This window comes from Sminthopsis crassicaudata, chromosome 4 (genome assembly GCF_048593235.1).
Source record: "Sminthopsis crassicaudata isolate SCR6 chromosome 4, ASM4859323v1, whole genome shotgun sequence".
In the NCBI taxonomy this organism is placed as follows: domain Eukaryota; kingdom Metazoa; phylum Chordata; class Mammalia; order Dasyuromorphia; family Dasyuridae; genus Sminthopsis; species Sminthopsis crassicaudata.
The window spans coordinates 31,155,132-31,182,243 of NC_133620.1; the positions used below are offsets into that span (position 1 = coordinate 31,155,132).

At 40.7% G+C, this 27,112-nt stretch overlaps 1 protein-coding gene across 8 annotated transcripts in view; it reads left to right on the forward strand.

The window, feature by feature from the left end:
• Positions 1 to 1,580: 1,580 nt before the first annotated feature.
• Positions 1,581 to 27,112, forward strand: part of EVI5 (ecotropic viral integration site 5) — a 214,584-nt gene continuing 189,052 nt past the window's right edge. For 3 of the 8 annotated variants that reach the window (XR_012481898.1, XM_074266225.1, XM_074266233.1), the window contains exon 1: positions 18,607 to 18,752. Coding sequence is in view for 1 of the 8 variants with exons in the window: in XM_074266227.1 (XP_074122328.1) it covers positions 1,631 to 1,684 (54 nt within the window). In the remaining 7 variants the exon portion in view is untranslated. Of the gene's footprint in view, positions 1,685 to 17,857; positions 17,997 to 18,606; positions 18,753 to 27,112 lie in introns of those variants that run through there. The other 5 variants (XM_074266231.1, XM_074266227.1, XM_074266230.1 and 2 more) reach the window with 3 other exon arrangements.

Below are 27,112 nucleotides of genomic sequence, written 5' to 3' on the forward strand. Positions count from 1 at the left end.
CTTTCTGACCATTTGTCTGGCCTGCCCCTAGCCATCTATGGATCAAGAGCTCCTAAAGCCATTGCTGTTAATGTTGATGCTGTTCTTCTGTCACAGCCTGGATAGGCCTCTCTGGTACCACAGATCTCTCATGCAGACTTCCTAAATCTCCTTAGGCTAGAAAAATGTTTCCCCCTGAACTGTTGGCTCCGGCTCCAAAATTTGATCTGAAGCATTATTTTCAAGTTGTTTGGAGGGGAATGTTGAGGAAGTTGAGCTGGATGGCTGACTAATCTGCCATCTTACTTGGCTCACTTTTTATTTTAGTTCAAATTCATTTATAAGCTGAAGCAGAGTGGGTTTTGGACATATGCAATCCTAAATTAGATAGCTATGTGTAATAACTTACTAAGTTGGTAACCATTTACTAAGTACTTACTATGTGGCAGGTACCATTCTAAGTGTTGAGAGTCTTTTTGATCTCTCTCTATTCAAGATTTAATTCAGCCTCTGGGCAATCTGGCTGGCTTTTCTTGCTGGATTTAGTGGTTTTGACAGTTGCTCGTGTACTTAAGTAGACGGGAACTTTGACAGCTTTAAGGGCTCTGAAGAGACTGTTTCAGAAAGTAATAGCAGCACCAGGCAGACCTAGAGCTGGCAGTGTTCTGGAGAGGGGCATTTGGTTGAGATTTGGGAATGATAGCACCTTCCTTCCACAGCTGACACGTTGCCGTTCAGTCATATCTGCCTCTCTATGGCCCCATTTGGGGTTTTCTTGGTGGAGATACCGGAGCGGATTGTCCTTTCTTTTCCAGCTTATTTTACAGATAAGGAAACTGAGGCAAATAGAGTTAAAATGACTTGCCCAGAGTCACACAACTAGTAAGGGCCTGAAGTCAGATTTGATCTCAGGAAAGCCTTCCTGATTCCAGGCCTAGTGCTGTATGTCCATTGCACTACCTAGGTGCCATTTCTATGGCTAGAGAGAACACAAATACCAGCCTGCCCTCAGGAAATTGTCATCCACAGGAGGGAAGCGTCACAGAAAGGGAATGGCTTCCCAAATGACCAGGAGGCTTGGTTCTAGCCAAGAGAGAGTCCAGAGTCCCAGGGGCCAAATTCTGGAAGGAAGGGGCTGATGAGGGTGCTGGGGGAAATGGGGGCCAAGGTTTGGAAATGGCCAGGGAGGGTAAATATACATCTTTCAGAACACAGAAGCTTGCAATGTACTAATACTCCAGCTACCATTTGAAGAACAGTCCCAAAGGAAAACCTAAATGCAGAATTCCTTGAAATCCACCCAACTAACACTGAGGGGGGGTTAGCCAGAGAACAAGTTCCAAAAATTGGAGCCCTCTCTTTTGAAAAGCCTATAGCCAAAGGTTCCCAATTTGCCTCTAATGAACTAACAGTGTTAAATAATGGCTAAAACTCCATCCATTTTTAATCAAAACAAAACGCAAAACTGAGAAACTCTTTAGCTCCAGCCCTCCAAGTCCTCCACTATCCCAGCTTCCCATAGACCTGATCCCTAACAAATTGATGGTGGGAGGAAAAGAAGTGCGGATCTGGGTGGAGTGAGCATAAACCACTCCCCATGAGTCAGCTGTAAATGTAATTCAAAATCCCAATCTCCCCCAGCTCTTTGCTTATGATGGTTACTCTCAAGATGACTACTGCCCTTGGAAACCACGCTGGGAAACAGGTAAGCCCCAGAAATATTTACCTGGAAATTGAATTTATTTCTCAAAAATGAATGGTCTGTGCTTGGGTTAGGATTTGTGATCCTGTTTATTCTGAAAAAGGGGGGAAAAACCCCTAGAGGAGCTGAAGCTTTTACTTCTCCTGTTTCATTTTAAGGATTTATTTCATCTGCTTTGCTCTAGGGGAGCAGGGGGCCAGCCAGGAATTCATATGACTAATGGCGAGGTGGCAGCGAAAGGCAGCTTTTTGTAATTCCACACCATCTTGTCATTCTTGCTGGAACGTGCAGCTGATAATGCTGGAGAAAGAATTGCGGTAGAGACTGGGCTTCTTTCAGCTGTTTTTTGGGTTTTGTTTTTTGGAGAGCTCCACTGGCTCAGGAAAAAGATCCCAGTGCAGAGCAGATCTCCAAGATGTAAAGCTGGGGATTGTCAGTCAGACTTGAAAGCTTATTAAGCAGCACTTACTATGCTCCAGGTATTTTGCTAAACTCTAGGGTTACCAAAAGAGCCAAAAAACAAAAACCAAAACAAAACAAAAGCAGATCCTTCCCTTAGGGAGCTCTCTGGGAGGCCAAAACCAAAACAAGGGGGAGGGGAGCAGAACTAAGGTACCTTGTACAGGTGATACACTGCGATTGGGACTCAGAGTTATTGGACTCAAAGTAGCTTAGACTCTCTAGAAATCTTTAGGGAAAGGACTTTCAAAATGAAAAACTTCAATTTTATTTTAGCCTTTCTTTTTCTTGGAGTTGGAAGAAAGGTAGATGAGTTCATGGATATAGGGAACGCTTGGAGCAACAGCAAAATAATTACCTCCACAAAGAGGCAACTCATAATTTTAGAGAATCATAGATTTAGAGCCAAAAGGGTCCTCAGAGAACTAAGAGGAACCTCAGAGATCCTCCAGTCCAAGGGTTCTTAAGTTGGTCTTCCTAAAGGGAATCCATGGCCAAGTGGATAGATTTGGACTTGGAATCAGCAAGACCTGAATTCAAATGCTACTTCAGATACTTACCAGCAGTAGTCCAGTCCCCTGGACGTGGGGAACTTGGATTCAAATCCCGACTTCTGCACTATATTAATGCTTGTCCTTGTGATTAGGGTTGCAAACTGAACCCTTAAGCAAATTCTCTTTGTGCAAAAAGGGCTCATTTAATTGGTTGGGTAAATTTAATCTGGTATAACAAGGCAGCCCTCTTTTTGTGAATTTGTATTTTGACTTGGACCTTGGGTGATGGTGATTCAGAGATTAGAGGCAGAGTGATTTCAGATGAACCTGGGAGACAGAAGGGGATGGTCTTTCCCTCCTCACTGGGAGAGTCTCCTGAAAGGATAAAGGGAGCTGACATTTGTGTACTGCAGTCTCCAGGGCTGAATTCCCTTCTTCATTCCTCCATTCTCCTTGGGTTTAGACTTTGGGGTTTCCATGAGCCAGATAAGAGGAACCAAGATACTTTACAGTTGATGAAGATGAAGATATAAACAGGTGAACAAAACTCCAGAGACCAGTGCTGTGGGAGGGATGTGAGTTCTGGAACAGAGAGAGGTGGAAGCAGTGAGAAGGAAGCAGCCTAGTTGCTGAGACTGCTGACCAGTTACCCAGAATGCTCTTGGGTTGGTTAGCTGAGAGAGAGAGAGATTTCCATCTAATTTCCATCTCTGTCTCTCCAGGTTTTCCTTATTTAAAGATGCAGATATCCTTTTTCCTTATTTCTTTCCGTTATTTGTGGGTATTTGTGTTTGGGAATTCCCACAGCCACATCCAAAGATCTGGGAGAGGAAGTGAGAGGAGATAATTAAATGGCTCAGTGGAAAGGATGCTGGGCCTGGAGTCAGCAAGACCAGGTTCACATTTGGCTTGAGAGATTTCCTGGCAGTGTGACTTTAGGCAAGTCATTTAACCTGTGTTTCCCTTAGTCCACTGAAGAAAGAAATGTCAAAACACTCCAGTATCTTGGCCAAGGAAACCATGGACAGTGTGGCCCACAAAGTTGGATACTATTGAACCAAGTGTCCGGCAGGAGATGGTTGGAAGCAAGAATAAACAAAACTATTTCCTATTGCACTATGCTATATACAACTCACTACAATGACTACCACATGCTGAGATGTTGAATCTTAGCAGAGCAAAACCCAGATGGGGTTAGTCAGTCAATTTTTGTTCAGTTCACTGGCGTCCGACTCTTCCTGACCCCACGGACCACTATTCTCCAGGAAGTTCTATTCTTTACTATCTTTCCAAGTTTAAATTCCCATGACACCATCTAGCCATCTTATCCACTGCCATTCAATCTCCCATCATCAGGGTTTTTTCTAATGAGTTAGTCAACTAGCATCTATATTATGTACCTACTGTCTGCTAAGTACTATGCTGAGATTGGGGATACAAAGAGAGACATGCTTTTCTAAAAACATTCTTCAGTTTAATATTTTATTTTTTCTCAGTTACATGTAAGACAATTTTTAATATTTGTTTTTAAAACTTTATTGTCTCCCTTCCTCCCTCCCTGCTTTCATTGAGAAGGTATGTGTGAAGCTATGTAAAACATTACCATGTCATGTTGTGAAAGAAAACAGATTCCACCCTCCCAAAAAAAAGTCCTAAAGAAAAATAAAGCAAAAATTAAAAGTATGTTTTAATCTATATTCAGATACAATCAGTTGTGGGTTTTTTTGGGGTGTGGATAACATTTTTCATATGGTATAGTAATGTCTTTTGATTCACCCATAAATTGGATCTAAGTCAGACAGAGTTGCACGAAGTCATCAGCCTCATGCTTCCAGAGCCATCACTGTCCGGTGGCAGGTCAGTCGAGATGACTGATGGTAGTATCTTCGAGGTCTAACCGAGCTCCAAGTGCTCCATAGTACCAGCTTCACCTGCCTAAACGGTTGTTCCACCAGGAGACATCTCACAAGTTTGGGATGGACACGACCTGACCATAAGGTTTGGGACCCCTTGCTTCCCCTCGATGTGGTTTAGCCTGTCTGATGAAATGGTGTACCAGGGTGTGGCCATTGTGCATGCATAGCTTCTTGTAGTCACAGGTGGGTAGATCAAGTGGGCACCAAAGGTGGAAAGCAGCCCTTGAAAGGGTTCCGCAGCCCTAACCCCAGAGAGGCTAGTCTTCCCTGAACACACCTTCAGAGCTGTCTTAGATCATTGTATTGCTGAGAATAGCAAAGCCATTCACAGCTGATCACCCCCCCTCCCAACATTGCTATTAATTTATACACAGTACATTTCATTTTGTATCATCTTGTGAAAGACTTTCCAGGTTTTTCTGAGAGTATCCTGCTCATTATTTCTTATAGAACAATATTAATGTTATCATAATCACATACCACAATTTATTCAGCCATTCCCCGATTGATGAATATCCCCTCATTTTCCAATTTTTCGCCCTGAGGAAAGAGCTACTATCAATATTTTTGTATATATAGATCCTTTTCCTTTTTTTTTTTTTTTTTTTTTTTTTGTATTGTTAGGTCAAAGGTATGCATTTTACAATTCTTTGGACATCATTCCAAATTGCTCTATAGAATGATTGTATCAGTTCACAACTAAATGCATTGTTTCACTTTTTTCCATATTCCTTCCAATCCTTGATTTTTTTATATAATATAATAACTTTAATATAATATATTAATATAATATAATAATTTTAAATATATATATAATATATTTTTTAATATAATAATTTGATTACCTCACCTGAAAACTTATTATCTTATAATGACTTACCAATTGGAGAATGGCTCTTATTTTTTATAAATTTAACTCAGTTCTCTATATATTTGAGAAATGAGGCCTTCAAATCACTTAGAATTGTAGTTGATACCATGAACTCATTCAGGGATAGTGTTTGAAGCAAAGGACCACCTGAGGGGCAACTAAAATATTGTGCTAATTAATTAATTAATTCAGTGATATTCAGTCTTCCTGGAGGTTTAACAAACATTGCACTTGAGCCACAGGTTGAACAGTTTGAATAAGTATCATGCTTCTAAATAAATTTTCAAGGTTTCTTACTCTTGGGCAAACTAGACACTATTTCTCTGCGTAATTGACCTTTTTCTTGTTATTTAGTGATTTTCAGTCATGTTTGACTCTGTGATCCATTTGAGGTTTTCTTGGCAAAGATACTGGGGTGGTTTGCTGTTTCCTTGTCCAGCTCATTTGGAAGATGAGGAAAGGGAGGCAAACAAAGTTAAATGATTTATCTGGCATCACACAGCTAGTAAGAGACAGATCAGATTTGAACTTAGATCTTTATGACTCCTGGCCTGGTGCTTGACAGCACTAGCAAGACTAGGAAAATGAATGTTTTCTATGAGCCCACAACCCCTGTTTTTCCATATCTCCACTTGCACAATAGAAAAATATGCAGATACTTGAGAGACTATGTACAAAGCCTTTCAGTGGGTTCAAATAAAGATACTGCTAATCACAAGATAGTTCAGCCTGTCTTGAATGGGAATTCCATCTATTACCTACCTGATAAGAGATCATCCAACTTTTGCTAGAGGATGTCCAAAGATGGAGAGCCCAATGTTTCTGGAAATGGCCCATTCCATTGTGGGATAGTTGTAATTATTAGCAATGTTTTCCTCAAGGACCAAATTAAATCTGTCTCTGTGACCCTTACCCAACTCCTAGAACTTTGTCCTGGAAATGTTATTGCTGTGGGTGAGCAGAGAGGTTGAAGCAATATGAATGGCTAATAGAATTCATGACAAGACTTTTCGGGTAGATTATCTGGAATCTACGTCACTAGAGAGGCAATTTCATGCGGAAACGAAAAGTTGGTTGAGATGATACTAGGACAGAAAGCTGCTGTGTGCTCGAATCTCAGATGAAGATGGAAAAAGCATTCATATTGATGTTGATACAAACTAAGGAAATAGTCCTCAGCATTTGTATCTAAATCCTTCCTCTGGCTTTGTAAGAATGAACTAGCTTCACGAAATTAGGGTTGTGGATTTGGAGCTAGAAGCATCCTTATCCCACCTCCTAATTTTATAGGTAAGGACACTAAGGCCCAAAGATCTGGGATTTAAATTCAGATCTCCTTCCTCCCTCCCTCCCTTCCTTCTTTCCTTCTGCAAATATTTTAAAACAATTAAACAATTTTAACATTGTTTTTGTTTGTTTGTTTGTTTGTTTGTTTTTAGTTTTGAGTACCAAATTCTATCCTTCCTTCTCCTCTCCCTGAGACAGTAAGCGATCTGATATAGATTGTATTTGTGCAATTCTGTAAAACACATCAATATTAGTCATTTTGTGCAAGACTAAAAGGAAGAAAGAAAAAAAAAGAAAAATAGTAAGCTTCAGTCTGTATTCAAATAATATCAGTTGTTTCTCTAGAGGTGGATAGCATTGTTGGAATTGTCTTTGATCATTGTATTGCTGATGGTAACCAAGTCGTTCACAATTGTTCACTGTATACTATTGCTACTACTGTACAATGTTTTCCTGGTTCTGCTCACTTCATTTTATATCTGTTCTTGTATATAACTCTATAGAACTTTGGAACAATATTTCTGACTTTTCCCAGAAAATAATTATGATGACCCAATCCATTAAAGTAGGCACTAATGCCTCAAGTCTCTCTGTCCTCAGGCCTTAAATTAAAATAGAAACAAGTCCAAGGTGGACAAGATTTCTTTTTTTTTTTTTATTAAAGCTTTTTCTTTTTCTTTTTTTAAAATTAATTTTATAATTATAATTTTTTTTGACAGTACATATGCCTAGGTAATTTTTTTTTACAACATTATCCATTGCACTCACTTCTGTTCCAAATTTTCCCTCCTTCCCTCCACCCCCTCCCCTAGATGGCAAGCATTCTCATACATATTAAATATGTTATAGTATATCCTAGATACAATATATGTGTGCAAATTCTTGTTGCACAGGAAGAACTGGATTCAGAAGGTAAAAATAACCTGGGAAGAAAAACAAAAATGCAAATAGTTTACACTCATTTCCCAGTGTTCCTTTTCTGGGTGTGGCTGATTCTGTCCATCATTGATCAATTACATCTGAAATAGATCTTCTCTTTGTTGAAGATATCCACTTCCATCAGAATACATCCTCATACAGTATCATTGTTGAAGTGTATAATGATCTCCTGGTTCTGCTCATTTCACTCAGCATCAGTTCATGTAAGTCTCCCCAGGCCTCTCTGTATTCATCTTGCTGGTCATTTCTTACAGAACAATAACATTCCATAATATCCATATATCGCAATTTATTTAGCCATTCTCCCATTGATGGGCATCCACTCAGTTTCCAGTTTCTAGCTACCACAAACATTTTGGCACATACAGGTCCCTTTCCCTTCTTTAGTATTTCTTTGGGTAAAGCTTTTTATTTTTCAAAATATGAGTGGACAATTCTTCAACATTAGTCCTTGCAAAACCCTGTGTTCCAATTTTTCCCTCCTTCCCTCAAGCCCTCCCCTAGATAGCAAGTAGTCCAATATATGTTAAACATAGTAGAAGTATATGTTAAATCTAATATATGCATACATATTTTTACAATTATGGTGCTGCACAAGAGAAAAAGTGAAGCAAAATAAAATGCAAGCAAACAACAACAAAAATAGTGGAAATGCTATATTGTGACAAGATTTCTTTTTTAACAACAGGTAATACCTTCATATAACTAGCCTTTTAATTAGTACATGAAGGTTTTCAAAATGCTTCCCCTACATTAATTCATTCAGATATTATCTATATATTTGCCATCAGAGGATCTTTTATCTTCATATAGGTCATAGATAACAGGAAGGGGTCATTTAATTGAATTCCTCATCTTACAAATGAAGAAGTTGAGGGCCAGGGCAATTGAGTGGCAGAGTAGATAGAACCTTGGGACTGTGCAATGGGCTAGTCTGTGGTGATGCTGGGATGTTAGGTGATACAGCAGCTGGCAGAAGGAATGTCGAGTCCTCTCCTTAGAACAATGAGTAAAAATGGAATGGACAAAGTCTGAAGCATTTGTGAAGAAGGTATCCAGGCTCTGCTAGATTATGTTCTGCAGCAAGACCGCTACTATTTAATGTACTTTCTGTATGCAAAAGATTGTATTTAGCTTTAGTCAAAATTAAAATTTGTCTATATGATATTATATCTAATTCTCAGGTAAAGCTTTAAAGTTTGCAAAATTCTTTACCTCCATTCCTTTATTTTAATCTTGAAACAACCCTCTGAGATAGGCACCAAAAACATTAGTGTTCCCCCATTCATAAATGAGAAAACTGAGGCTAAGAGACTTGAGCATGGTCACACAGTTACAATTCAAATACGAGCTTTCCTTATCTTCAACTCTAGAATTCCAGCTGTTTTACAACCCTATCTCTTCTTCATAACTTTAAAGATCTTTTCCAACACTAATATTCTGTGATTAGATGAAAACAAAGAGCTATTTGAGATCTGAAAGGTAAGGTGATATTGATCCCAAGGATCTGGGAAGGATTCTTTGAGAAGGTAATACCTGAGTCAGAGATTGGGGGTAGAAATGTTATACAATGTTAAGTACATAAACTATTTTTTAAATAATTGTACAAACAAATGCAATGCAACTAAGATTAACTGGGAGTTTTTCCCCCTGCAAATTTCTTTGGTCAAGTGTCTTTTCTAATAAAAAAAAGAGCTGTCACCCAATTGAAAATTAGTTAATAGATAGGAACAGGCAATTCTCAGAGGAAGAAACCCAAGCTATCTGTAGCCATATGAAAAAAATACCCCAAATAACTAATAGTGAAATGCAAATTAAAGCAACTCTGAGGTTCCACACCACATGTATGAAGATGGGCAAAGCTGACCAAAAAAGAAAAAGGACAAACATTTGAGGAATTTAGGGAAAACACGCACATTGATATATTAATGCAGCATTGAATTGGTATGGCCATTCTGGAAAGCAATTTGTAACTAAGCCCCCAAACTTACTTAGTTGTGTCTAACTTTTGACACAGTGATGCCATATTAGGTCTATACTTTCAAAGAGATGAAAGAAAGAAGAAAAGATTCCGTATGTACAAAATATTTATAGAGGTTCTTTTTCTTGTGTTAAAGAACTGGAAACTAAGGGGATGACCACAGATTGGGAATGGCTAAACAAATTATGATATGTGAACATAATAGAATATTATTTTCCCATCAGAAATGATAAAAAAAAATTAGTGAAACCTAGGAAGACTTACATGAACTGATGCAGAGTGAAGTGAGTAGAACCATAAGAACAAATTGTACTATATTGTAAACATATTGTAAAGACAAATAACGCTGAACAATTTGAGAACACAATAATCAATCATAATTACAGAAGATTGATGATGAAGAATACTACCTGGCTTCTGAGAGAGACAATGAACCATATCCTGAATAGATGTGACCATTCTATTTCTCTCTCTTTCTTTCTCTCTCTCTCTCTCTCTCTCTCTCTCTCTCTCTCTCTCTCTCTCTCTCTCTCTTATATATATATATATATATATATATATATATATATATATATATATATATATACACACACACACACACACACACACATGCACACATAGAGGAGGTATATGTATACACACACACACACACAAGAGTTTTGTTTTTCTTTTTTCTTTTCCAGTGGGGGAAGGAGAGAGAAGTAGGATATAAAAAGGGGAAAAAAGTGTTAGATAATAAAAAAAAAAAATAAAGGATTGAGAAAATTCAGCAGGCAAAATGGGAGAAAAAGAAAATTCCAACCATGGTTGTCCAACCATGAACAAAGGGCTAGAGGAGGGAGAATAGTTATTAATATCAGAAGTATATCTCTCATCTTTTGCCTCTTCTCATTTTAAACTTCTAGAAAAAGTTATCATTCTTTATTGCTTCTACAATCTCTCCCTCAATTGCTACTCAAATCTTCAAAAAATGTAATTATTTTCAATAATTACTAGTGAGGTTTACTGCCTCACTATTCAATTTAAACTGCTTTCTACAGAATGACCAATGATCACTAAATTGTCAAACCTGACAGACTTAAAAATGCAACTTTTCCACCTCTCTGCATTATTTGATGCATGCAGCGGGTTGCTGACTGCCTTCTCTCATGGGGCACTCATGCTTCTCTGCGTTGTTGCCACCCTACTCTCCTGCTTCTTCTCCTACATGACTGACTGCCCTACTAAGCCCCTGCACGGGGTCCTCTTCTTTTTTTTTTTTTTTTTTTTTCTGAGGCTTGCCCAGGGTCACACAGCTAGGAAATATTAAGTGTCTGAGAGCAGATTTGAACTCGGGTCCTCCTGAATTCAGGGCTGGTGCTCTTTCCACTAAGCCCCCTAGCTGCCCCTGGGTCCTGTTCTTTATAGAAATCATCTCACTTGGTAACCTCATTAGTTCCTTTGGGTTAATGATTATTTCTATGTAGAGAATTCCCCAAACGGTATATCAATCATCATTTATTGTACTATGTGTCAGACAGTGTGTTGTTTGTCCTTTGACCAGTGATATCTTGACTTTTATGTGAAATTAGATTTAAGTGAAACAATTGCATAAAGTTGTCAGCCTCATTCTGTTTTCTTGAGTCATTCAAGTCCAGTGGTCGGACAATAGTCACGACAACTGGCCATGGCCTGGGATGCAGTGGATGACCTTGTTGCCTTTGAAGCTTGACAAAGTTCTAAGTGATCCATTTTCATTTGAGAAATTTTTACATGACCCCAGAGATATAAAACAGATATCACTATTTACTGATCATAAATCCTAATTTTGCGACCCTCCTATTCAGCTGTGAGACTCCATATGGGATCACAACCCACAGTTTAAGAAGCTGAGCTCTACAGGACCTGCTGCAGTCACCTTCATGACTGTGGGAACAAATTATTGAGTGCTAAGTACTAGAAATACAGAAAAAGCGCCTTCCCCTAGGGAGCTTACACTGAAATGGAGAAGACCCCACATACAGAGGTGGAGACAGGACTGAAGTGTTATGGGTGAGAACAGCATTGCCTATGCTTGAATTGTAGAGTGTGTGAAGGGGAGTCAGGTGTAACTGCATTTTTCCAGATAAGAAAGAGAGGAAGGAGTCAGACTGTGAAAAATGTCAAACAAAAGAGTTTCTATTTGATTCTAGAGCCAATAAGTAGCCATGGGAGCTAATTGAGGAGGAGGATGGCATGGAAAGATTCATGTTTTAGGAAAATCACTTTGGGAACTCCATGAAAGATGATTGAGAAAGTGGTGAGACATGAGGCAGGTCAATTAGGGACCTATTGCAGTGGAACAGGCGAAAGGCGATGGGTCTGACAGGAAAAAGGGACACATGCATGAGATGTTGGAGAGACAGAATTAACAAGATTTGGCAGCTCTTCAGAGAGTGACATCGAAGTGATGAAAGTGAGTAATTGGAAGGACAGAGTTTCCCTCGAAGGCAATGGGAAATCTGGAAGAGGGGCAGGTTTTGGAGAAAAAAATAAGGAATTCTGAGTTTCAGATGTCTCTAGAGTCAGATTGAGGGCAAATATATGAAAATGAGTGTCATTTTCACAGAGATCATAGTCTCTAGTCTCTTTTCTGAGCTTTAGTTATGCATCATGAACTTCCAATTGTTTATTCTGAATTGGACATCCCATTTGTATCTCAATTCAACATGTCCAAAACAGAATTTGTTATCTTTTCCCCCAAGCCCACCCCAATTCTGTTCTTTATTTTTATAAAGAGTTCTATCATCCTTCACAACTTTGAATTTATTCTTAACTCCTAGCTGTTCCTGACTCCACATAGCCAGCTGCTGAATCTTTTCACTTTTAGCTTCACAAGGTTTCTCAGTCTGTTCTCTTTACTTACATGACCAACATCTTTACTTAAATTATACTAATCTCTAGTACAGAAGAGCTTGTTATTATTCCTTCTTTGGAATCTATACTTTGTGAAGCTGCCAAAGTGATTTTCTTAAAGAGCTTATTATGTTACTCCCCTATCCAAGAAACTCCCATGGCTATCTATTATATTTATGGTTGAAGATAATTATGATAATCACTAACATTTATGTAGCACTTACTATGTACCAAGCACTGTGCTAAACTCTTTACAATTATCTCATTTGATTCTTACTATAACCCTGGGAGGGAGAGCCATCATTATTGCCATTTTATAGTTGAGGAAACTGAGGCAGGCAGAAATTGAGCAAGTCACTTTTAGTTGTTGATTGATGGAAGCAGAAAGCTCCACCATCTATGTATCCTATTCCTTCCTGCACCACAATCCCCTCCTTCCTCACTTCACTTCTCTCCTCAGAGAGCTTACAGTTGAACTCTGTAGTGAAAGTGCGCCTCTAAGAAAGACATCTGTTGCTCCATTTCTAAATTCCTTATCCAGTTGCCTAAGGACTCACATACTTGAAATTCCATTGTGTGACATCTCCTCCCCTTGCTCTGGCTGAAAGCCAATTGGTTCCATTCTGCATATATGACTTTTGCACTAGTCAGAAACTCTCCCTCTAGTCTGAAAATCAATCAATTAGTTGATTGACTAATTAATGTGTACTTATTAAGCATCTCCTATGTACTATGGGTTGAGGTCAGAGTGTGTAGGATTTGAAAAACAAAACACAAATGTTTATATTTTACTCTAGAAGCAATAGTGAATCAACTAGAGTTTATTGAATAGGGGAGCGAGTGAAAATTATACTTTAGGTAATTCATTTTGGCAAAGCCTAGAGGATGGGCTGCAGGAGGGAGTGACTCGAGGTGGGGAAACAAATTACAATAATCCTGGTGAGAGGTGATGATGTCCTGAATAGTTGTGTGAATACAGAGACAGGAAGAGATTTTGTAGTGGTAGAACTGAACAGATTTGGAAACAAATTGATTATATGTGGTTAGGGAAAAAGAGGGCTTGAAGCTTTTGAACTGGGGAGCCTGTAAGAATGATGTCTTCAACAGAAATAATTTGGAAGATGGGGAAAAGAAAATAAGTTTTGTTTTGGGTGTTGGGTTGGAGATGTTTTCAAGATATCCAGTTGGAAATATCCATAAGCAATTAATGACGTGAGAATGACGCTCAGGGGAGAACCTAAGGCTGGATATAGGTGCATGTGTGTAACATCCTACAGAGATGATAATTAAATCCCAGGAGAATGATGAGATTGCCCAAAGACAAGGTGTAGAGAGAGAGGGATGGGGACCCAGGACATTTAACACTGGTAGGAACAGGGTGTCATATGAGAAAACTGAGGGATTCTTTGGAAGGTAGGACAAGACACAGGAGGGATTAGTGTCATGAAAGCCCAGAGGAGAGAGAATATCCTGGAGTTGGTCAACAGTGCCCTGGAAGATCTGATCCTGCCTCAGATATTTTCTAGCTATGTAAATAACTAGGCAAGCTATTTACCCTTTGCCTGTTTTCAGTTTCCTCATCTACAATATGAGAATAATAATATTATCCATCTCACAGGATTGTTGTGAGGATAAAAGCAGTTTGTAAACCTAAGGTGCTCTAAAAACATTAGCTGTTATCATTAGGAGGATGAGGATTGGAAAAAGACCAATAGATTTGGCAATTAAGATGTTATTGCTAATTTTGGAAATAGAATTTCCAGTCAGAGGACAAGTCAGGAAGCTCGGAACAAGGCAAAGAAAATCATAATAGCTAGCATTTATATAGAGAACTTTAAAGATTTATGAGGCATTTTTCATGCTGTTCCATTTGATTTTTGGAAATTACTCTGTGAGATGTTATTATTACCCTCATTTTACAGATGAGGAAACGGAGGCAGGCAGGGGTTGAGTGACTTGCTCCTATGGCAGAAATAGTGGCTAAGGCAGGATTTTCCCAGACTCCAAATTCAGTCTGTGGTCCACTGCACCTAGCTGCCTCAGTGGGGGACACTTGGGTATATATTGAAAATAGAAAGACACTAAAGATTAGAGAGGGATGATTAAGATGGCAATCTGAAGGAGAGGAAGAGCTCTGATATACATAAGACAGAAGGCAGGACACCTAACCTTTGAAGCCAGAGAAAAGGAGGAGAGATGTCAAGAGGTTTTGAGATGAGAAGGCAAGAAGATGGAATTCAATCAAAGCCTCTATTTTCTCCATGAAGTCAAAGGCAAAAGTCCTCAGCTGACAGAGGGAGGGGTTGCTATGGGAAGCTTGAGGACCAAATAAAAGGTTTGAAAAAGCTTTTGTGAAGGCTTGAGATGGAGAATCAATTAGAGAAGAATAAAAGGACTGCCTTGTTGCAGTGAGGGCCCAGTTGAAGTTGGATGACTTGAATTTATAATGTACTTGGTCTTTGCATGGTTCCCAGTCCTTTGTCCAGTGTAGTTTTTAGTCCATCTAACTGATCTTTTATCCATCTTAAGATGGTTAGATGTTGGCAAAACAGGGGTTGGCTGCTTGTAGGACTGCAGCATGGGCAAGCATAAATGGATTTAGTTCTGCAGTTGGTAGCAATATTCCAATTGATGATCACTTTTTACTTTGTGGCCCCAGCACCTAGCACAGTGCCTGGTACATTATTACCAATTTTTTCCCCTCAGCTTGTGAATTCATTGGTGAATGGAGCTCCCAGAGATGAAACTCTCTCTACACAAAAGTGGCTCTTACGTTGTAGTAGCTAGCATTTATATACTGCTTTACAAATATTATTTTTATCCTTATAACACTTTGGGGTTATTAATAATTAGATGCTATTCTTTTTAAAATATAATTATAACTTTTTGACAGTACATATGCATGGGTAATTTTTTACACCATTATCCCTTGCACTCACTTCTATTCTGAATTTTCCCTCCTTCCCTCCACCCTCTCCCCTAGATGGCAGGCATTCCCATAGATGTTACATGTGTTGCAGTATATCCTAGATACAATATATGTGTGCAGAACCGAATTTCTTGTTGCACAGGAAGAATTGGATTCAGAAGGTAAAAGTAACCTGGGAATAAAAACAAAAGTACAAACAGTTACACTCATTTCCCAGTGTTCCTTCTCTGGGTGTAGCCGATTCTGTCCATCATTGATCAATTGGTCCTGAGTTAGATCTTCTCTTTGTTGAAGATTAAATGCTATTCTTAATCCCTTTCTTTGCAGATGAGAAAACTAAAACAGGTAGAATGTAAATGATTTGTCTAGGGCCCTTTAGCTCCAGGCTTCTTAAACCTTTTCCACTGGTGATCTTATTTCGCCTGAGAAATTTTATGTAACCCTCTCTATGTAGATATATAATTTCATAACTCCCACCTGCAGTTATGCTGCCCCACAGGGGATCTTGACCCAGAGTTTAAGAAGCTTTGATCTGGCTGATAAGTGGCAGAGATGGAATCTGAGCACAGATGTTCCTAACTCCAGCTCCAATCTCTCTCCACTGGGCCATCTATCTGATTCTTTTTATAAATGCTTGAGGAACTGAAGTGATGAGATCACAGATCAGTTGGAATGTTTAGGTATGACGAGCACTGGGTAGTCTGAGATAAGGAAAATTAAGTTTGCTTCCACACAATAAGTTTGTGTGTGAAATGAATTACTTAGAAACCCATTCCAAACATATATCTGGTAAATAAAACTAAAGGGAAAAAAAAAAAAAGGAATCCATTCCAAAGAGTGGGTATCCTTTCGGTCAGACTTGCACGCTGGGAAAAGTTATTGTGACCTTCATTGCTTCCTGCTTTGTGGCTGTTTATGATGCTGATTAAAATCAGTGTTATGAAATACCACGAATTCACCCAAGTGATCTAACTCCAAACACTGCAGCAGGTGAGATTCTGGGCCTTCAATCTTCGCTGGGGAGGATGTCCTCCAGTTATTGGACCTTGCTTGTTTCCCCAGCTTCTTGGTGTTATTAATGATTAGCTGAAATTTGGGGGGAAATGATAGAACTGTTGCTCCCGAGAGCTTCCAAGTTCCTGTGGAATCGGTTCCCAGGACCACTTTCCATAGATTTAAATGAGAAAATAACTAGTTACCATTAGGGATAATTTCTAGGCAATGAGTTAGGAGGTTTTGTTCCGATAATTACAAGGAGGCTGATAAACCACTTCTGAGGCGCGACGTTGGGAGCCCGAATCTCCCTCGGCCTTTCCCCGGAGCTGCCCGTTTTCCTGCGACACCGCCTGAGCAGGGTTGCCTCGGTCTCAGACCAGATCCCTTTTTGCAGAACCCCTGCTCTGCTGCCAGTCTGGTCTTCGGGGAGGCTGCTTGGCCGGCCTTCAAAGCCTCGGCCGGCCGGGGGGAGGGGAGGGGAAGCCTGGCAGACTCCCGGCGGGGGCAGTGTGCCCTGACTACTGATGTCCGGGGCTCTCTCCCGGCGCCCGGGCCATTCACATGATAATGACTGTTTGGGAGAAGCTGCTTCCTTGGTGGGGCTGCGGCCGGGGAGAAGCCGGCCCCGAGGATGGGTAAGGCAGGAGAAGGATAATAACAGTCATCATCCTGTATCTAATAATGAAGATGCTCTCACATTACATGCCCTGTAACAGTATATCATAATATACACAGCGCATGATGTATGTAATTATGTGCACTGTAATGTACAAATCACATACCACAATTCTAATACGGAACGCTTGTAGCTAGGTAATGCACAGTAATAACATATAAGTTACGCCAGCGTATAGTAAGAAACAGCGCAGATAATTATCTATCGGTTGTGCCGGAACAGAGACTATTGCATAGATATCGCGGAGAGTTTGCAAAGCGCCCTCTAACTACCCCCTCTGGGAGGGGGTGGAGGGATGAGGGTGCCCATTTCTCAGAGGAGAACACTGAGGCGGCCTGCGCTGAAGCTCTCGCCCCTGGCCTCCGGCTGGGAAGGCTGATCTGGCACCGAGCACCGCAGAGCACGCGTGGGAGGCCGGGATCCCCGCGGCTGCGGTCTGCGTCCTGGGCCTCGCCGCCGCCCCGCGCAGGAAGGAGGGACTTCTCTGCGCAAGCCCCGGCTCCGGCGGCGGTTCTAGCCCTTCCCGTCCCGGCCCGGAGCCCAGTACGCGGCCGAGACGGCCTCTGTGCCTTTAAGGCTCCGCCGCCGCGCCTGCGCGCTGGACTTCCCTGACGGTCTGGCCGGCCGGGAGCGGCGGCCGAGGGCGTGGGGGTGTGTGGCGGGGGGGCTGCCGGGGTCGGAGTCCGAGTCGGCGCAGCAGCGGCGGCCCCAGCGGGGGGCCGGCAGTCGGGGCGCGCGCGCGGAGCGACCCTCAGACGGACGGAGGCCGGGAGGGGCGGCGGCGGCGGCGGCCTGGGGAGCCGGGCTGAGGCGGCCACGAAGAGGCGGCGGCGGCGGCTGCCGGCTGGATGGGAAGTTGATGCGGACGTCCGAGCCCGCCCAAGCTCTCGAAGGTGAGGGGGCCGGCTGGAAGGCCCGGAGCCGGGGGGCGCGGGTCGGCGCTCCGTGCCCCTCGACGCCGCCCCGGGCCCGGAACCTGGGGCCGGGCTGCCTCAGCTGGGGGTGAGAGGCGGGGAGCGCGCATCCCGGAGTCCCCAAGCCCGGGGACTCCCCCCCCCCCCCACGCCTCCCGGGGCCGGCGACTGCGCGTTTTTACCCCCCTCCCCCCAGTTCCTGGAAAGCTCCCCGAGTCTCCCGGGCCGGGTGTGGGGGTTGCTTCGCGGCTCGGCTCGTGGGGCAGGGGCCGGCCCCCTGCGGCGCTGGCCCGCGCGCCCCGCTCTGGAGAGGCTTTAAAAGTCCTCCCGTGTCCCCCGACGGCCCCGGAGCCGCTCCGGACTCGGAGAAACTTCTGGGGCGCAGCTGCCCGAGGCCCGGACGCGCGGGAGGAACGGGCGTGGGCGCCGTGCGGGGCGGACTGTGTCCTTGCGCTTCTCCGCCTTTGTGGTCCCGGCAGCTGGCACCCGCCTCGGGAGCTTCGCGGGCCGGGGAGGGGCGGGGCACAGAGACCGAGGCGGGCCGGGGAAGTGACTGGCCCAGGGTCACACGGCCACTGTCCGGGAACTCCCGGAAGCGGGGCGGCCCCGGCACCTCCCCCGGGACTGGTGGTGGTTTGTACTCCGACTTCGTCCAGTGAAGGGACAGCTGGCCCTGTGCTCAGGGGTGGCCCGCGGCGCCCTCCCACCTCACGCCTCCGGGAGCTGGACTTTCAGGTGGGAAATGTGCCTCCGCGCCCAGGGAGGCTCCCGCACAGGGGCTTCTAGCTGCGGCTTGGAATGCTGGAGCCCTAAAGACGAGCCGGGGGGCTTTCCAGGGACTTAGAATGCCCCAAGCCGAGAGGAGGGTCTTGTTCAAGGAGCAGCTGGGAGACCCTGAACGTGGGGAAGTGGAGGCGGGCTGACCGGTGAGACGGTGCAGGGCTTAGAAAGGGCGCTGAAAGCTGAGTGGAGCCGGGACTGGGCAGGGTGAAGGGTCAGAGCCATCCTCGCGCCGGACTGGGCGCCTGTAGATGGACACATCACCGCCACGAGGAGCCTTGGAAAGTTCTTGGGTTTCACTTTGGTCTGCAGACTTAGGAAATTCACCTGTGGAGGAGAGTGTTGGTCCCGGGTTAGTTGGGAAGGCAGGGCTGCAGTTACGGAGACGGCGGGTAAGCTGGAGATAGGGGGGCTTTCTCTGTTCACTCATGTCAGAATCTTCGGGACCCCAGTGGGGGTTTTCTTGCTATTCCCTTCTCCAGCTCATTTTACAGATGAGGAAACTGAGGCAAACGGTGATCTGACTGCCCAGGCTCCCACAGCTAGAGCTGTCTGAGGCTGGATTTGAACTCTCCACAGCACCACGAAGCTGCCGCCCCTTATCTGTTTCAGTCAGATAAAGGATAGTTAAAAAATGAACTTATCCTTCTTCCCCAGCCGGCTTCTCTCCGTTCTCATCAGTGATTCTACGGTGTTCCCCACTCGCTGCTGTTAAACTTGGAGTTTTTCCTAGTCTTTCATTTTCATTGTGTCTTGAAGAATAGTCCTCCCCGTTCTACGGCTGCCACTTTGGACCATAGTTCACCGGGAGGTTTGCGGTACCTAGTGTTCATCCTATATGGTGCAAGCAGAAAGAGGGGCTTTCATCCTTCCCGAGTACCCCAGTAACCTTGCAAATTCTCAACTTGGGCTTCTAGCTTTAGAGTTTAAGGGGACTTTAGAGGCTAGCCCATATTTGGTAGATAAGGACACTGAGGCACACGGCAAGGAGTGACGTATATAAAAAGCTATTTTAGGAATGCAGGTTTTGCCAGTCTCACAGAAGATGAATCAAAGGGTATAAATCTAAAACTAGAGGGCAATCATTTTACTTGTAGAGTCTAGAACTCTACAGATCTGCTTCAGGCCCACCAATGTCTATTTCCAAGGAAAAAAATAAAAGGAAAATTAAATAGTAAAATGTTGATGTAGAAGATAGAGTGCTGGACTTGGAATAAGGGAAACCAAGTCCACATCTTGTCTCAGGTACTTAATTATCTGTGTGACCCTGGCCAAGTCACCGAAACGCAGGCACCGCCATGAAGCAGCAGATTCCCTGGTGACCTGCGGCATGAATATGCTTCACTAATGAGTAAAAATTGTCCCCAAGCAGAATTCTTTCAAGTGTGTGGTCCAGAAATGCAAATTCTCATTTTGGCCATATCCCAAACTGCCTGTTTCGTTCTGAATTTTAAGTCCATCCACTCCGGCAAACAAGAGAAGGGAGGCAAAGGGGATAAGCATTTACATCATAACTACCTCTTACCAGACACTGTGTTAAGTGCTTTTTAAAACCTTGTAGCCAAATATAAAGATGGATTCAGGCCTCTGGATCTGTGGTTTATTATTGAATTGATCAAAGCTTTAAAGCCAGAATTTTTTCCCCTACAGTTAGTCATTGTGTAAATTGTTCTAGTTCTTTTTCTTCCCAACATCGGTTCATGGAGGTCATCTCAATTTCCTCTGAAATGGCCCATTTTGTCATTTCTTATGACAATAATATCCCATTCCTTTTATATAACACTATATCCCAACAAGAGCTACTATAAATATTTTTGTGTGAATTCTCTTTCTTTGACCTCTTTGGGATCTAAAGCTTGTGGTGATATCACAGGGTTAGCATTTAGGGCATATTTCACTATGATTGATATTTTATGCATTTAAAAACAGCATTTTTAGTGGAGTTCCTTGGCTTCCCCAGGCTGTCTAAGGGGGGAGGGGTGCCACGGTACAAAAAAGTTCTGCTTTATGTACACACTGGCATTCCAGTGAACTGGATCTTGCTTATGGTACAACCAGCATCTCACAGCCATGTATGAGGCCAGGTGTGATTGCTCAGTAAAACTTCCTTGTGGGCTATCTAGCTCCTGTTCTGTTATCCTGCTTCCCAAAGCATGCGTACCACTATGGGAATGACTAGTTTGGTGCATTTGGTGGAAAAACTCATTAACTTGGTGGATGACAAAACTGAAATGTTACAGGATATTGAATATATTGTCTGCTCCAAATAATATTGACAGAATCAGGATAGGTTAGAATGCTGAACAGTCGTAAAAAGATCAAATGTAATTAGGATATCCCATCCTTAGGACCAAAATAAATAATTAAATAATCACATACACATATATGAAGGGAGGAAGATGTGGGTTGATAGACAATTTATGGAAAAGTTCATCTCAGGATCATAGCTTTCATTCTGAGCTTATGGGGCTGCCAAGTGATGTCTTAATTTCCAATTCTAATATCTTTCCCAAAAAACCTCTTTCCTCTTGAAGTCTTCAGTGTTTGACACTTTTGATCATCTCCTCTTGAATACTTTCTCTTGAGTTTCTGTGAGGCTGCTCTGTCTTGTTTTCTAAGTCTATTCCTTCTCAGTCTCCTTTGCTGATTATGTATCCATGGCATGCTCATTTACATGTCTATTAATGTCCCTTGAGGTTCATTTCTGGGTCTTTTCTTTTTCTCTTTATCATATCTCACTGGTAATGGTAATAATGATAACAGCAAGCATTTTTGTAACACTTTAAGGTGACATGGAATCACTTATCTCATCTGCAGATGGTCTCCAGATCTGTACAATCTCAACAGTCTCTCTCCTGAGCTTCATCTGCCTTTTGGACACCTTAGATCAGATATGTCATACAGAACAACTTAGCTTGCCTCCTAAACAGTCATCTGCTCTGAATTTCTCATTTTTGAGGATACCACCTTCTGTATAGTAACTCAGGTTTAAACTTCACTAGCATCCTTGTCTCAGGCCACATATCCAGTCCCTTGACTAAATCTTATTTCTGCCTTCTCAAAATATCTTGTCCAACTCCTTTCTATTCATTAACAACACCACCACTCTAGTTCAGGTTTTCGGCTGCTCTTACATGGACTATCTTTTTTTTTTAAATTCAGTTTTATTTTCAGCTCTGCTAAGTCTTATTATTATTATATGTAAATTGTTCTCCTGGTTCTCACTTCACTTTGCATTTTATAATTTGTCTTTCCAGGTTTTTCTGAAATCATATTCTTCATTATTTCTAGCAGAATAGTATTTTGTCACATTCATATACCGTAACTTGTTCAACCATTCCTAGATTGATGGGTTTCATATCATTTTCCAATTCATTGAGACCACAAACAGAGTTGCTACAGGGGTTTTTTTGTTTGTTTGTTTTGTTTTTGTATATATGGGTTCATGACCTCTTTGCTTTCTTTGGAAATATAGACCTAAGAGTGGTATCTCTAAGTCAAAGGGTATGCCCAGTTTAATAGCTTTTTAGTCATGGTTCCATATTGCTTTTTCAGAATGGTGGAACCAGTACACAGTTCCATTAAAGGCCTTAAAAAAACCTGTTTTTCTATCACCCCTACAGTATTTGTCATTGTTGTTTTGGGCATCTTAGCCAATCTGATGATTATAAGTCAGGACTTCAAAAGTTGTTTTAATTTTCATGTCTTTAGTGTGATCAGTTTTGTGGTTTTTTTTTTTTGTTTGTTTGTTTTTTGTTTTTTTCATATGGCTATTAATACCTTGGATTTCTTCCTTTGAAAACTGCCTTTTCATCTCTTTTGACTACTTATAAATGACTTATATAAATTTGATCCAGTTCCCTATATCTTAGAAATTAGACTTTGAGAAATCTGCTACAGAAATTTTTCTCTCAAATTTTTAGTTTCTCTGATAATTATAACTATTGGTTTTGTTTATACAAAAATTCTTTAGTTTTATGGAATAAAAATGGACCATTTTTATCACCTTTAGATATCTTTATATCTGAAAAATGTATATGTTTTGGGATGTTAGTCTTTGTGTAGTTTCTTCTAGACTGCTTTCTAGTTTTTCCAGCCATTTTTGTTGACTACTGAGTTCTTGCTCTAATAGCGAGGATCTTTACATATAGTTATATAAAACACTATATAAAAAATACTGTTTTATCAAACATTAGACCATTGTATTTATTTGTTTCTCATGTACTTAATCTGTTCCACTGATCATCTTATCTGGTACCAAGTTATTTTATAGCATTGTAGTATAGTTTGAGATCTGCTACTGCTAGTCTCTTTTCCTTCCCTTTTTAAAATTCATTTCCTCAATGTTTTTTATCTTTTGTTTCTCCAAATGAATTTTATTATTATTTTTCATAGGTCTATAAAGTAACTTTTTGGTCATTGAATGGTATTGAACTAAGTAAATAATGTTTATTATGTTAGCCTGTTGTTTTATTAGTCTTGTTTCTGCTGTGTCCAATTTTTGGTGACCCCATTTAGGCATTTCTTGGCAGAGATACTGGAGGTATTACCATTTCTTTCTCCAGCTCATTTGACAGACAAGGAAACCAAGGCAAACAGGGTGAAGTGACTTGCCCAGGGCACACAGCTAGTGTCTGAAGCCAAATTTGAGCTCAGGGAAAGGAATCTTCTTACCTCCATGAGTAATTAATATTTCTCAATTATTTTGATCTATTTTTACTTGTGTGGGGGCAGCTAGGTGGCGCAGTGGATAGAGCACCAGCCCTGAATTCAGAAGGACCTGAGTTCAAATGTGGTCTGAGACACTTAATACTTCCTAGCTGTGTGACTCCTGGGCAAGTCACTTAACCCCAGCCTCAGAAAAAAAAAAAAAAAAAAAGAAAAAAAATTATATATATATTTACTTGTGTGAAGGATGCTTTGTAATTATGTTCATAGGGTTTCTGTGGATGCCTGGGCAAGTAGACTCCCAAGTCTTTTATGCTATCCATAACTATTTTAAGGGGAATTTCTCTTTTTATCTCTCCTTACTGTATTTTGCTGGTAATATACAGAAATGCTGATACTTTCTGTAGATTTATTTTATGTCCCTGGGGTAGGGTAGATAGAATACCTGACTTGGAGTCAGGAAGATTCACCTTTATGAGTTCAAATCTGACCTCAGACATTGACTCTAGACACGTCACTTCACCCGTTTGCCCCAGTTTCTTCATTTGTAAAATGCCAAGAACACCCCAAATGGGGTCACAAAGGTTGGATATGACTGAACAAAATTTTGTATTCTGCAGCTTTGCTGTACTGTACGATTTTTTAAAATTTAGTTTTTTAGTTTACTTGAATTCTTTGAATAAACCATTGTCATCTACAAAAGAGAGTTTTGTTTCTTCATTGACTTTGCTTATTCCTTTAGGTTTTTTTTTTTTTTTTTTCTTTTTTTTCCCCCTTGTCTTATTGCTTTAGCTAGTATTTCTAGTACAGGATTGAATGTGGTAATAATAGATATCCTTTATTCATCTCTGATCTTATTAGAAAGGCTTCTAGCTTATCCTCATTATAGACAATATTGGCTCTTAGTTTTAAATAGATACTACTTATCGTTTTAAGGATTGGTTTCTGTTTATTCCTGTGGATTCTAAAGTGGATTTTTTTTTTTTTTTAGACAGGAATGGATGTGCTTTTTAATTATTTTATAATATTTAATATTTCATATTATTTTAATTCTCCCTGGGTTAGGTATTAAGATTGTATTTGTGTTATAAAAGGAATTTGGTAGAATCCTTTATTTACATGTTAAAAAATTTTCAAAAATAACATTCGAATCATTTATTCCTTTACTGTTTGGTTGAATTCACCTATATATCCACCTGGTCCTGGGTTATTTATTTATTTTTTTTCCTTTGGGAGTTCATTTATGGCTTCTTAATTTCTTTTCCCACGCTGGGTATTCTTTTTCTGTTAATATGGGCAGTTAATATTTTTAAAAATATTCATCCACTTTATTTAGATAGTTATTTTGGGTGAAATAGCTTCTAATAATTAATTTTTTTTCATCAGCTATGATTTTTACCGGTTTCATTAGTTATACTGATTATTTGATTTTTTTTTTCATTTTTTTAATCTTGCTTATCTATTTTTTATGTTCTTAAATTATTTTTTAATGTTCATAATTATGTTAATTTCTTTTGAGTTTACGGATTTCTGTTTTGGTATTTAATTGGGGATTTTAAATTTGTTGGTTTTCTAGTTTGTGTTTTTTTAATTGAATGCTTAGTACATTGATCTACTGTTTCTTTCATTGATGAAATAGATACGCATTTTCCCCAGTGTTGTTTTTTTTACCTGGACTATTCCAGTAGCTTCAACTCTCCCTACTTCAGTTCACACCAAAGTGACTTTTCTAAAGTGTGAGTTGACTTATGTAACATGGGGCCAACTCCCCAATAATATGTTGTTTTGGGTATTTGAAGCTCTTTACAACCTGGCCCTCCCCTGTACACATGCTGCTCTCTAGTTTGATGATCCCCTTGTAGTTAGCTCCTCCTCAAACACAACACTTCCATCTTCCCTCTTTATCTTCATGTCTAGTCTGCTCTTCCCTATTCTATTCACTGCCACCTTAATTTTGGGGGGTTTCTTTAAGATCCAGTCCAAACCCTAACTTCTACAAGAAGTTAGTACCCTCCTTTCTTTTTCCTATTAAACCTAACTTTATATCTCTTAAACATACCTAGTTTATTTACATGTTGTCTCTGTTAGAATATGAACTCCTCTAGGATAGGGGCTTTTGCCTAATTTTATATATCTGAGTTAGCATAGTGCCTGACCCATAGTAGGGCTCAATAAGTGCTTGTTGACTGATTACAAAAACTAGATAAACCTTAGACTGTTTGCTAGTTAGATTTTAGGATGTAGTTTAAAAAAAAAAATCACATGTTATATATTGGAGCCAGGCTATGTGGGTGTGATCATGAACAAATCATAACCTTTGAGTCTCAGTTTCTTCATCTGTAATAGGACATGGAAATATTTCGTATGGTCTCTTACATGGTTATTGTAAAGAAAGCACTTTGTAAAACCTTGAAGCACTATATGAATGTGAATAGTGTTCTTTTTCCTGTGGGACTGTAATTGGGAACTGTATATGGGTAATGAATAAGGGCCTTGCACTCAGTGCCAGCAAAGGGTCCCTGTAAGGGGGAAAATAGACAGGATCCATGTTTAAAGATATAGGAGGGGCAGCTAGGTGATGCAATGGATAGAGCCCCAGCCCTAAAGTCAGGAGGACCTGAGTTCAAATCTGTCCTCAGACACTTAACACTTCCTAGCTGTGTCACTCTGGGCAAGTCACTTAACCCCAATTGTCTCAGCCAAAAAAAAAAAGTATAGGAAGGGAAGTGGGTTTTTATCTTTTTCTTTCTTTATTTATTTTTAATAATTATACAAAATTGGAATGGGCTGTTTCAGGAAATAATAAAATTTTTGTTTTTGGAAGTGTCCTTGACTGAAGTGTCATAGAAAGGATTCATACGTGTTGTGGAGAATTGATCTTTGCTCTTAAGATTCTTTTGGATTCTAGGTTTCTGTAGGTCCTGGTTAATGAATGTCCTTCATTTTCAGGTTTAAGTTCATTTCAGTGCAGTAGCAAATACTCCTTGTTTATTTATAAGTTGTCTTTCTGTATGTTTAGAATCTAGAGCTTAATGCCACTGATTCTGCAACTTTTGGTTATGTTCTTAGTACCATTTTCTGAGAATTACCAAAGCAGTATTTTGACACCATTTTTATATTGTAGTTTCCATAAAATGACTAAACAAACTTATAAAAATTTTTGTCTCTTTTCTCATTAACTAGCATATAGGCACTTAATAAGTGCTCGTTGGGTTGAATAGAATTGGAGGGGTGCAACAATTCCTGAATCTATTATGCAATCTTTATTCCTGCTGATTATGTGTCTTTGGATTTCCTTGTTCTCTGGGTCAGCACTTACTGTTTGGGGAAGCACCCCTTTATTCTGGGATAGCTGAATCCAGCATCTTTTATCTTTTGCCCATAGTGTTGCCAGAACATTGTTGATGCAGCAGAAGAGGAAGCTGCAGCTCTAAGGAAGAATTAATTATATGAGGTTTTTTAATTGGAATGGAGGACAAAATGGAGGGAAAGAGTGACCTTAGATATTTTAGAAATTAGAATCCCTAGTAGGCCAGAAGACTTGTTTGATAGGAGAAATGAAAGATTCCTACCCCCACCCCCACCCCTGCTGGGGTTAAGTGACTTGCCCAGAGTTACACAGCTAGGAAGTGTTAAATGTCTGAGAT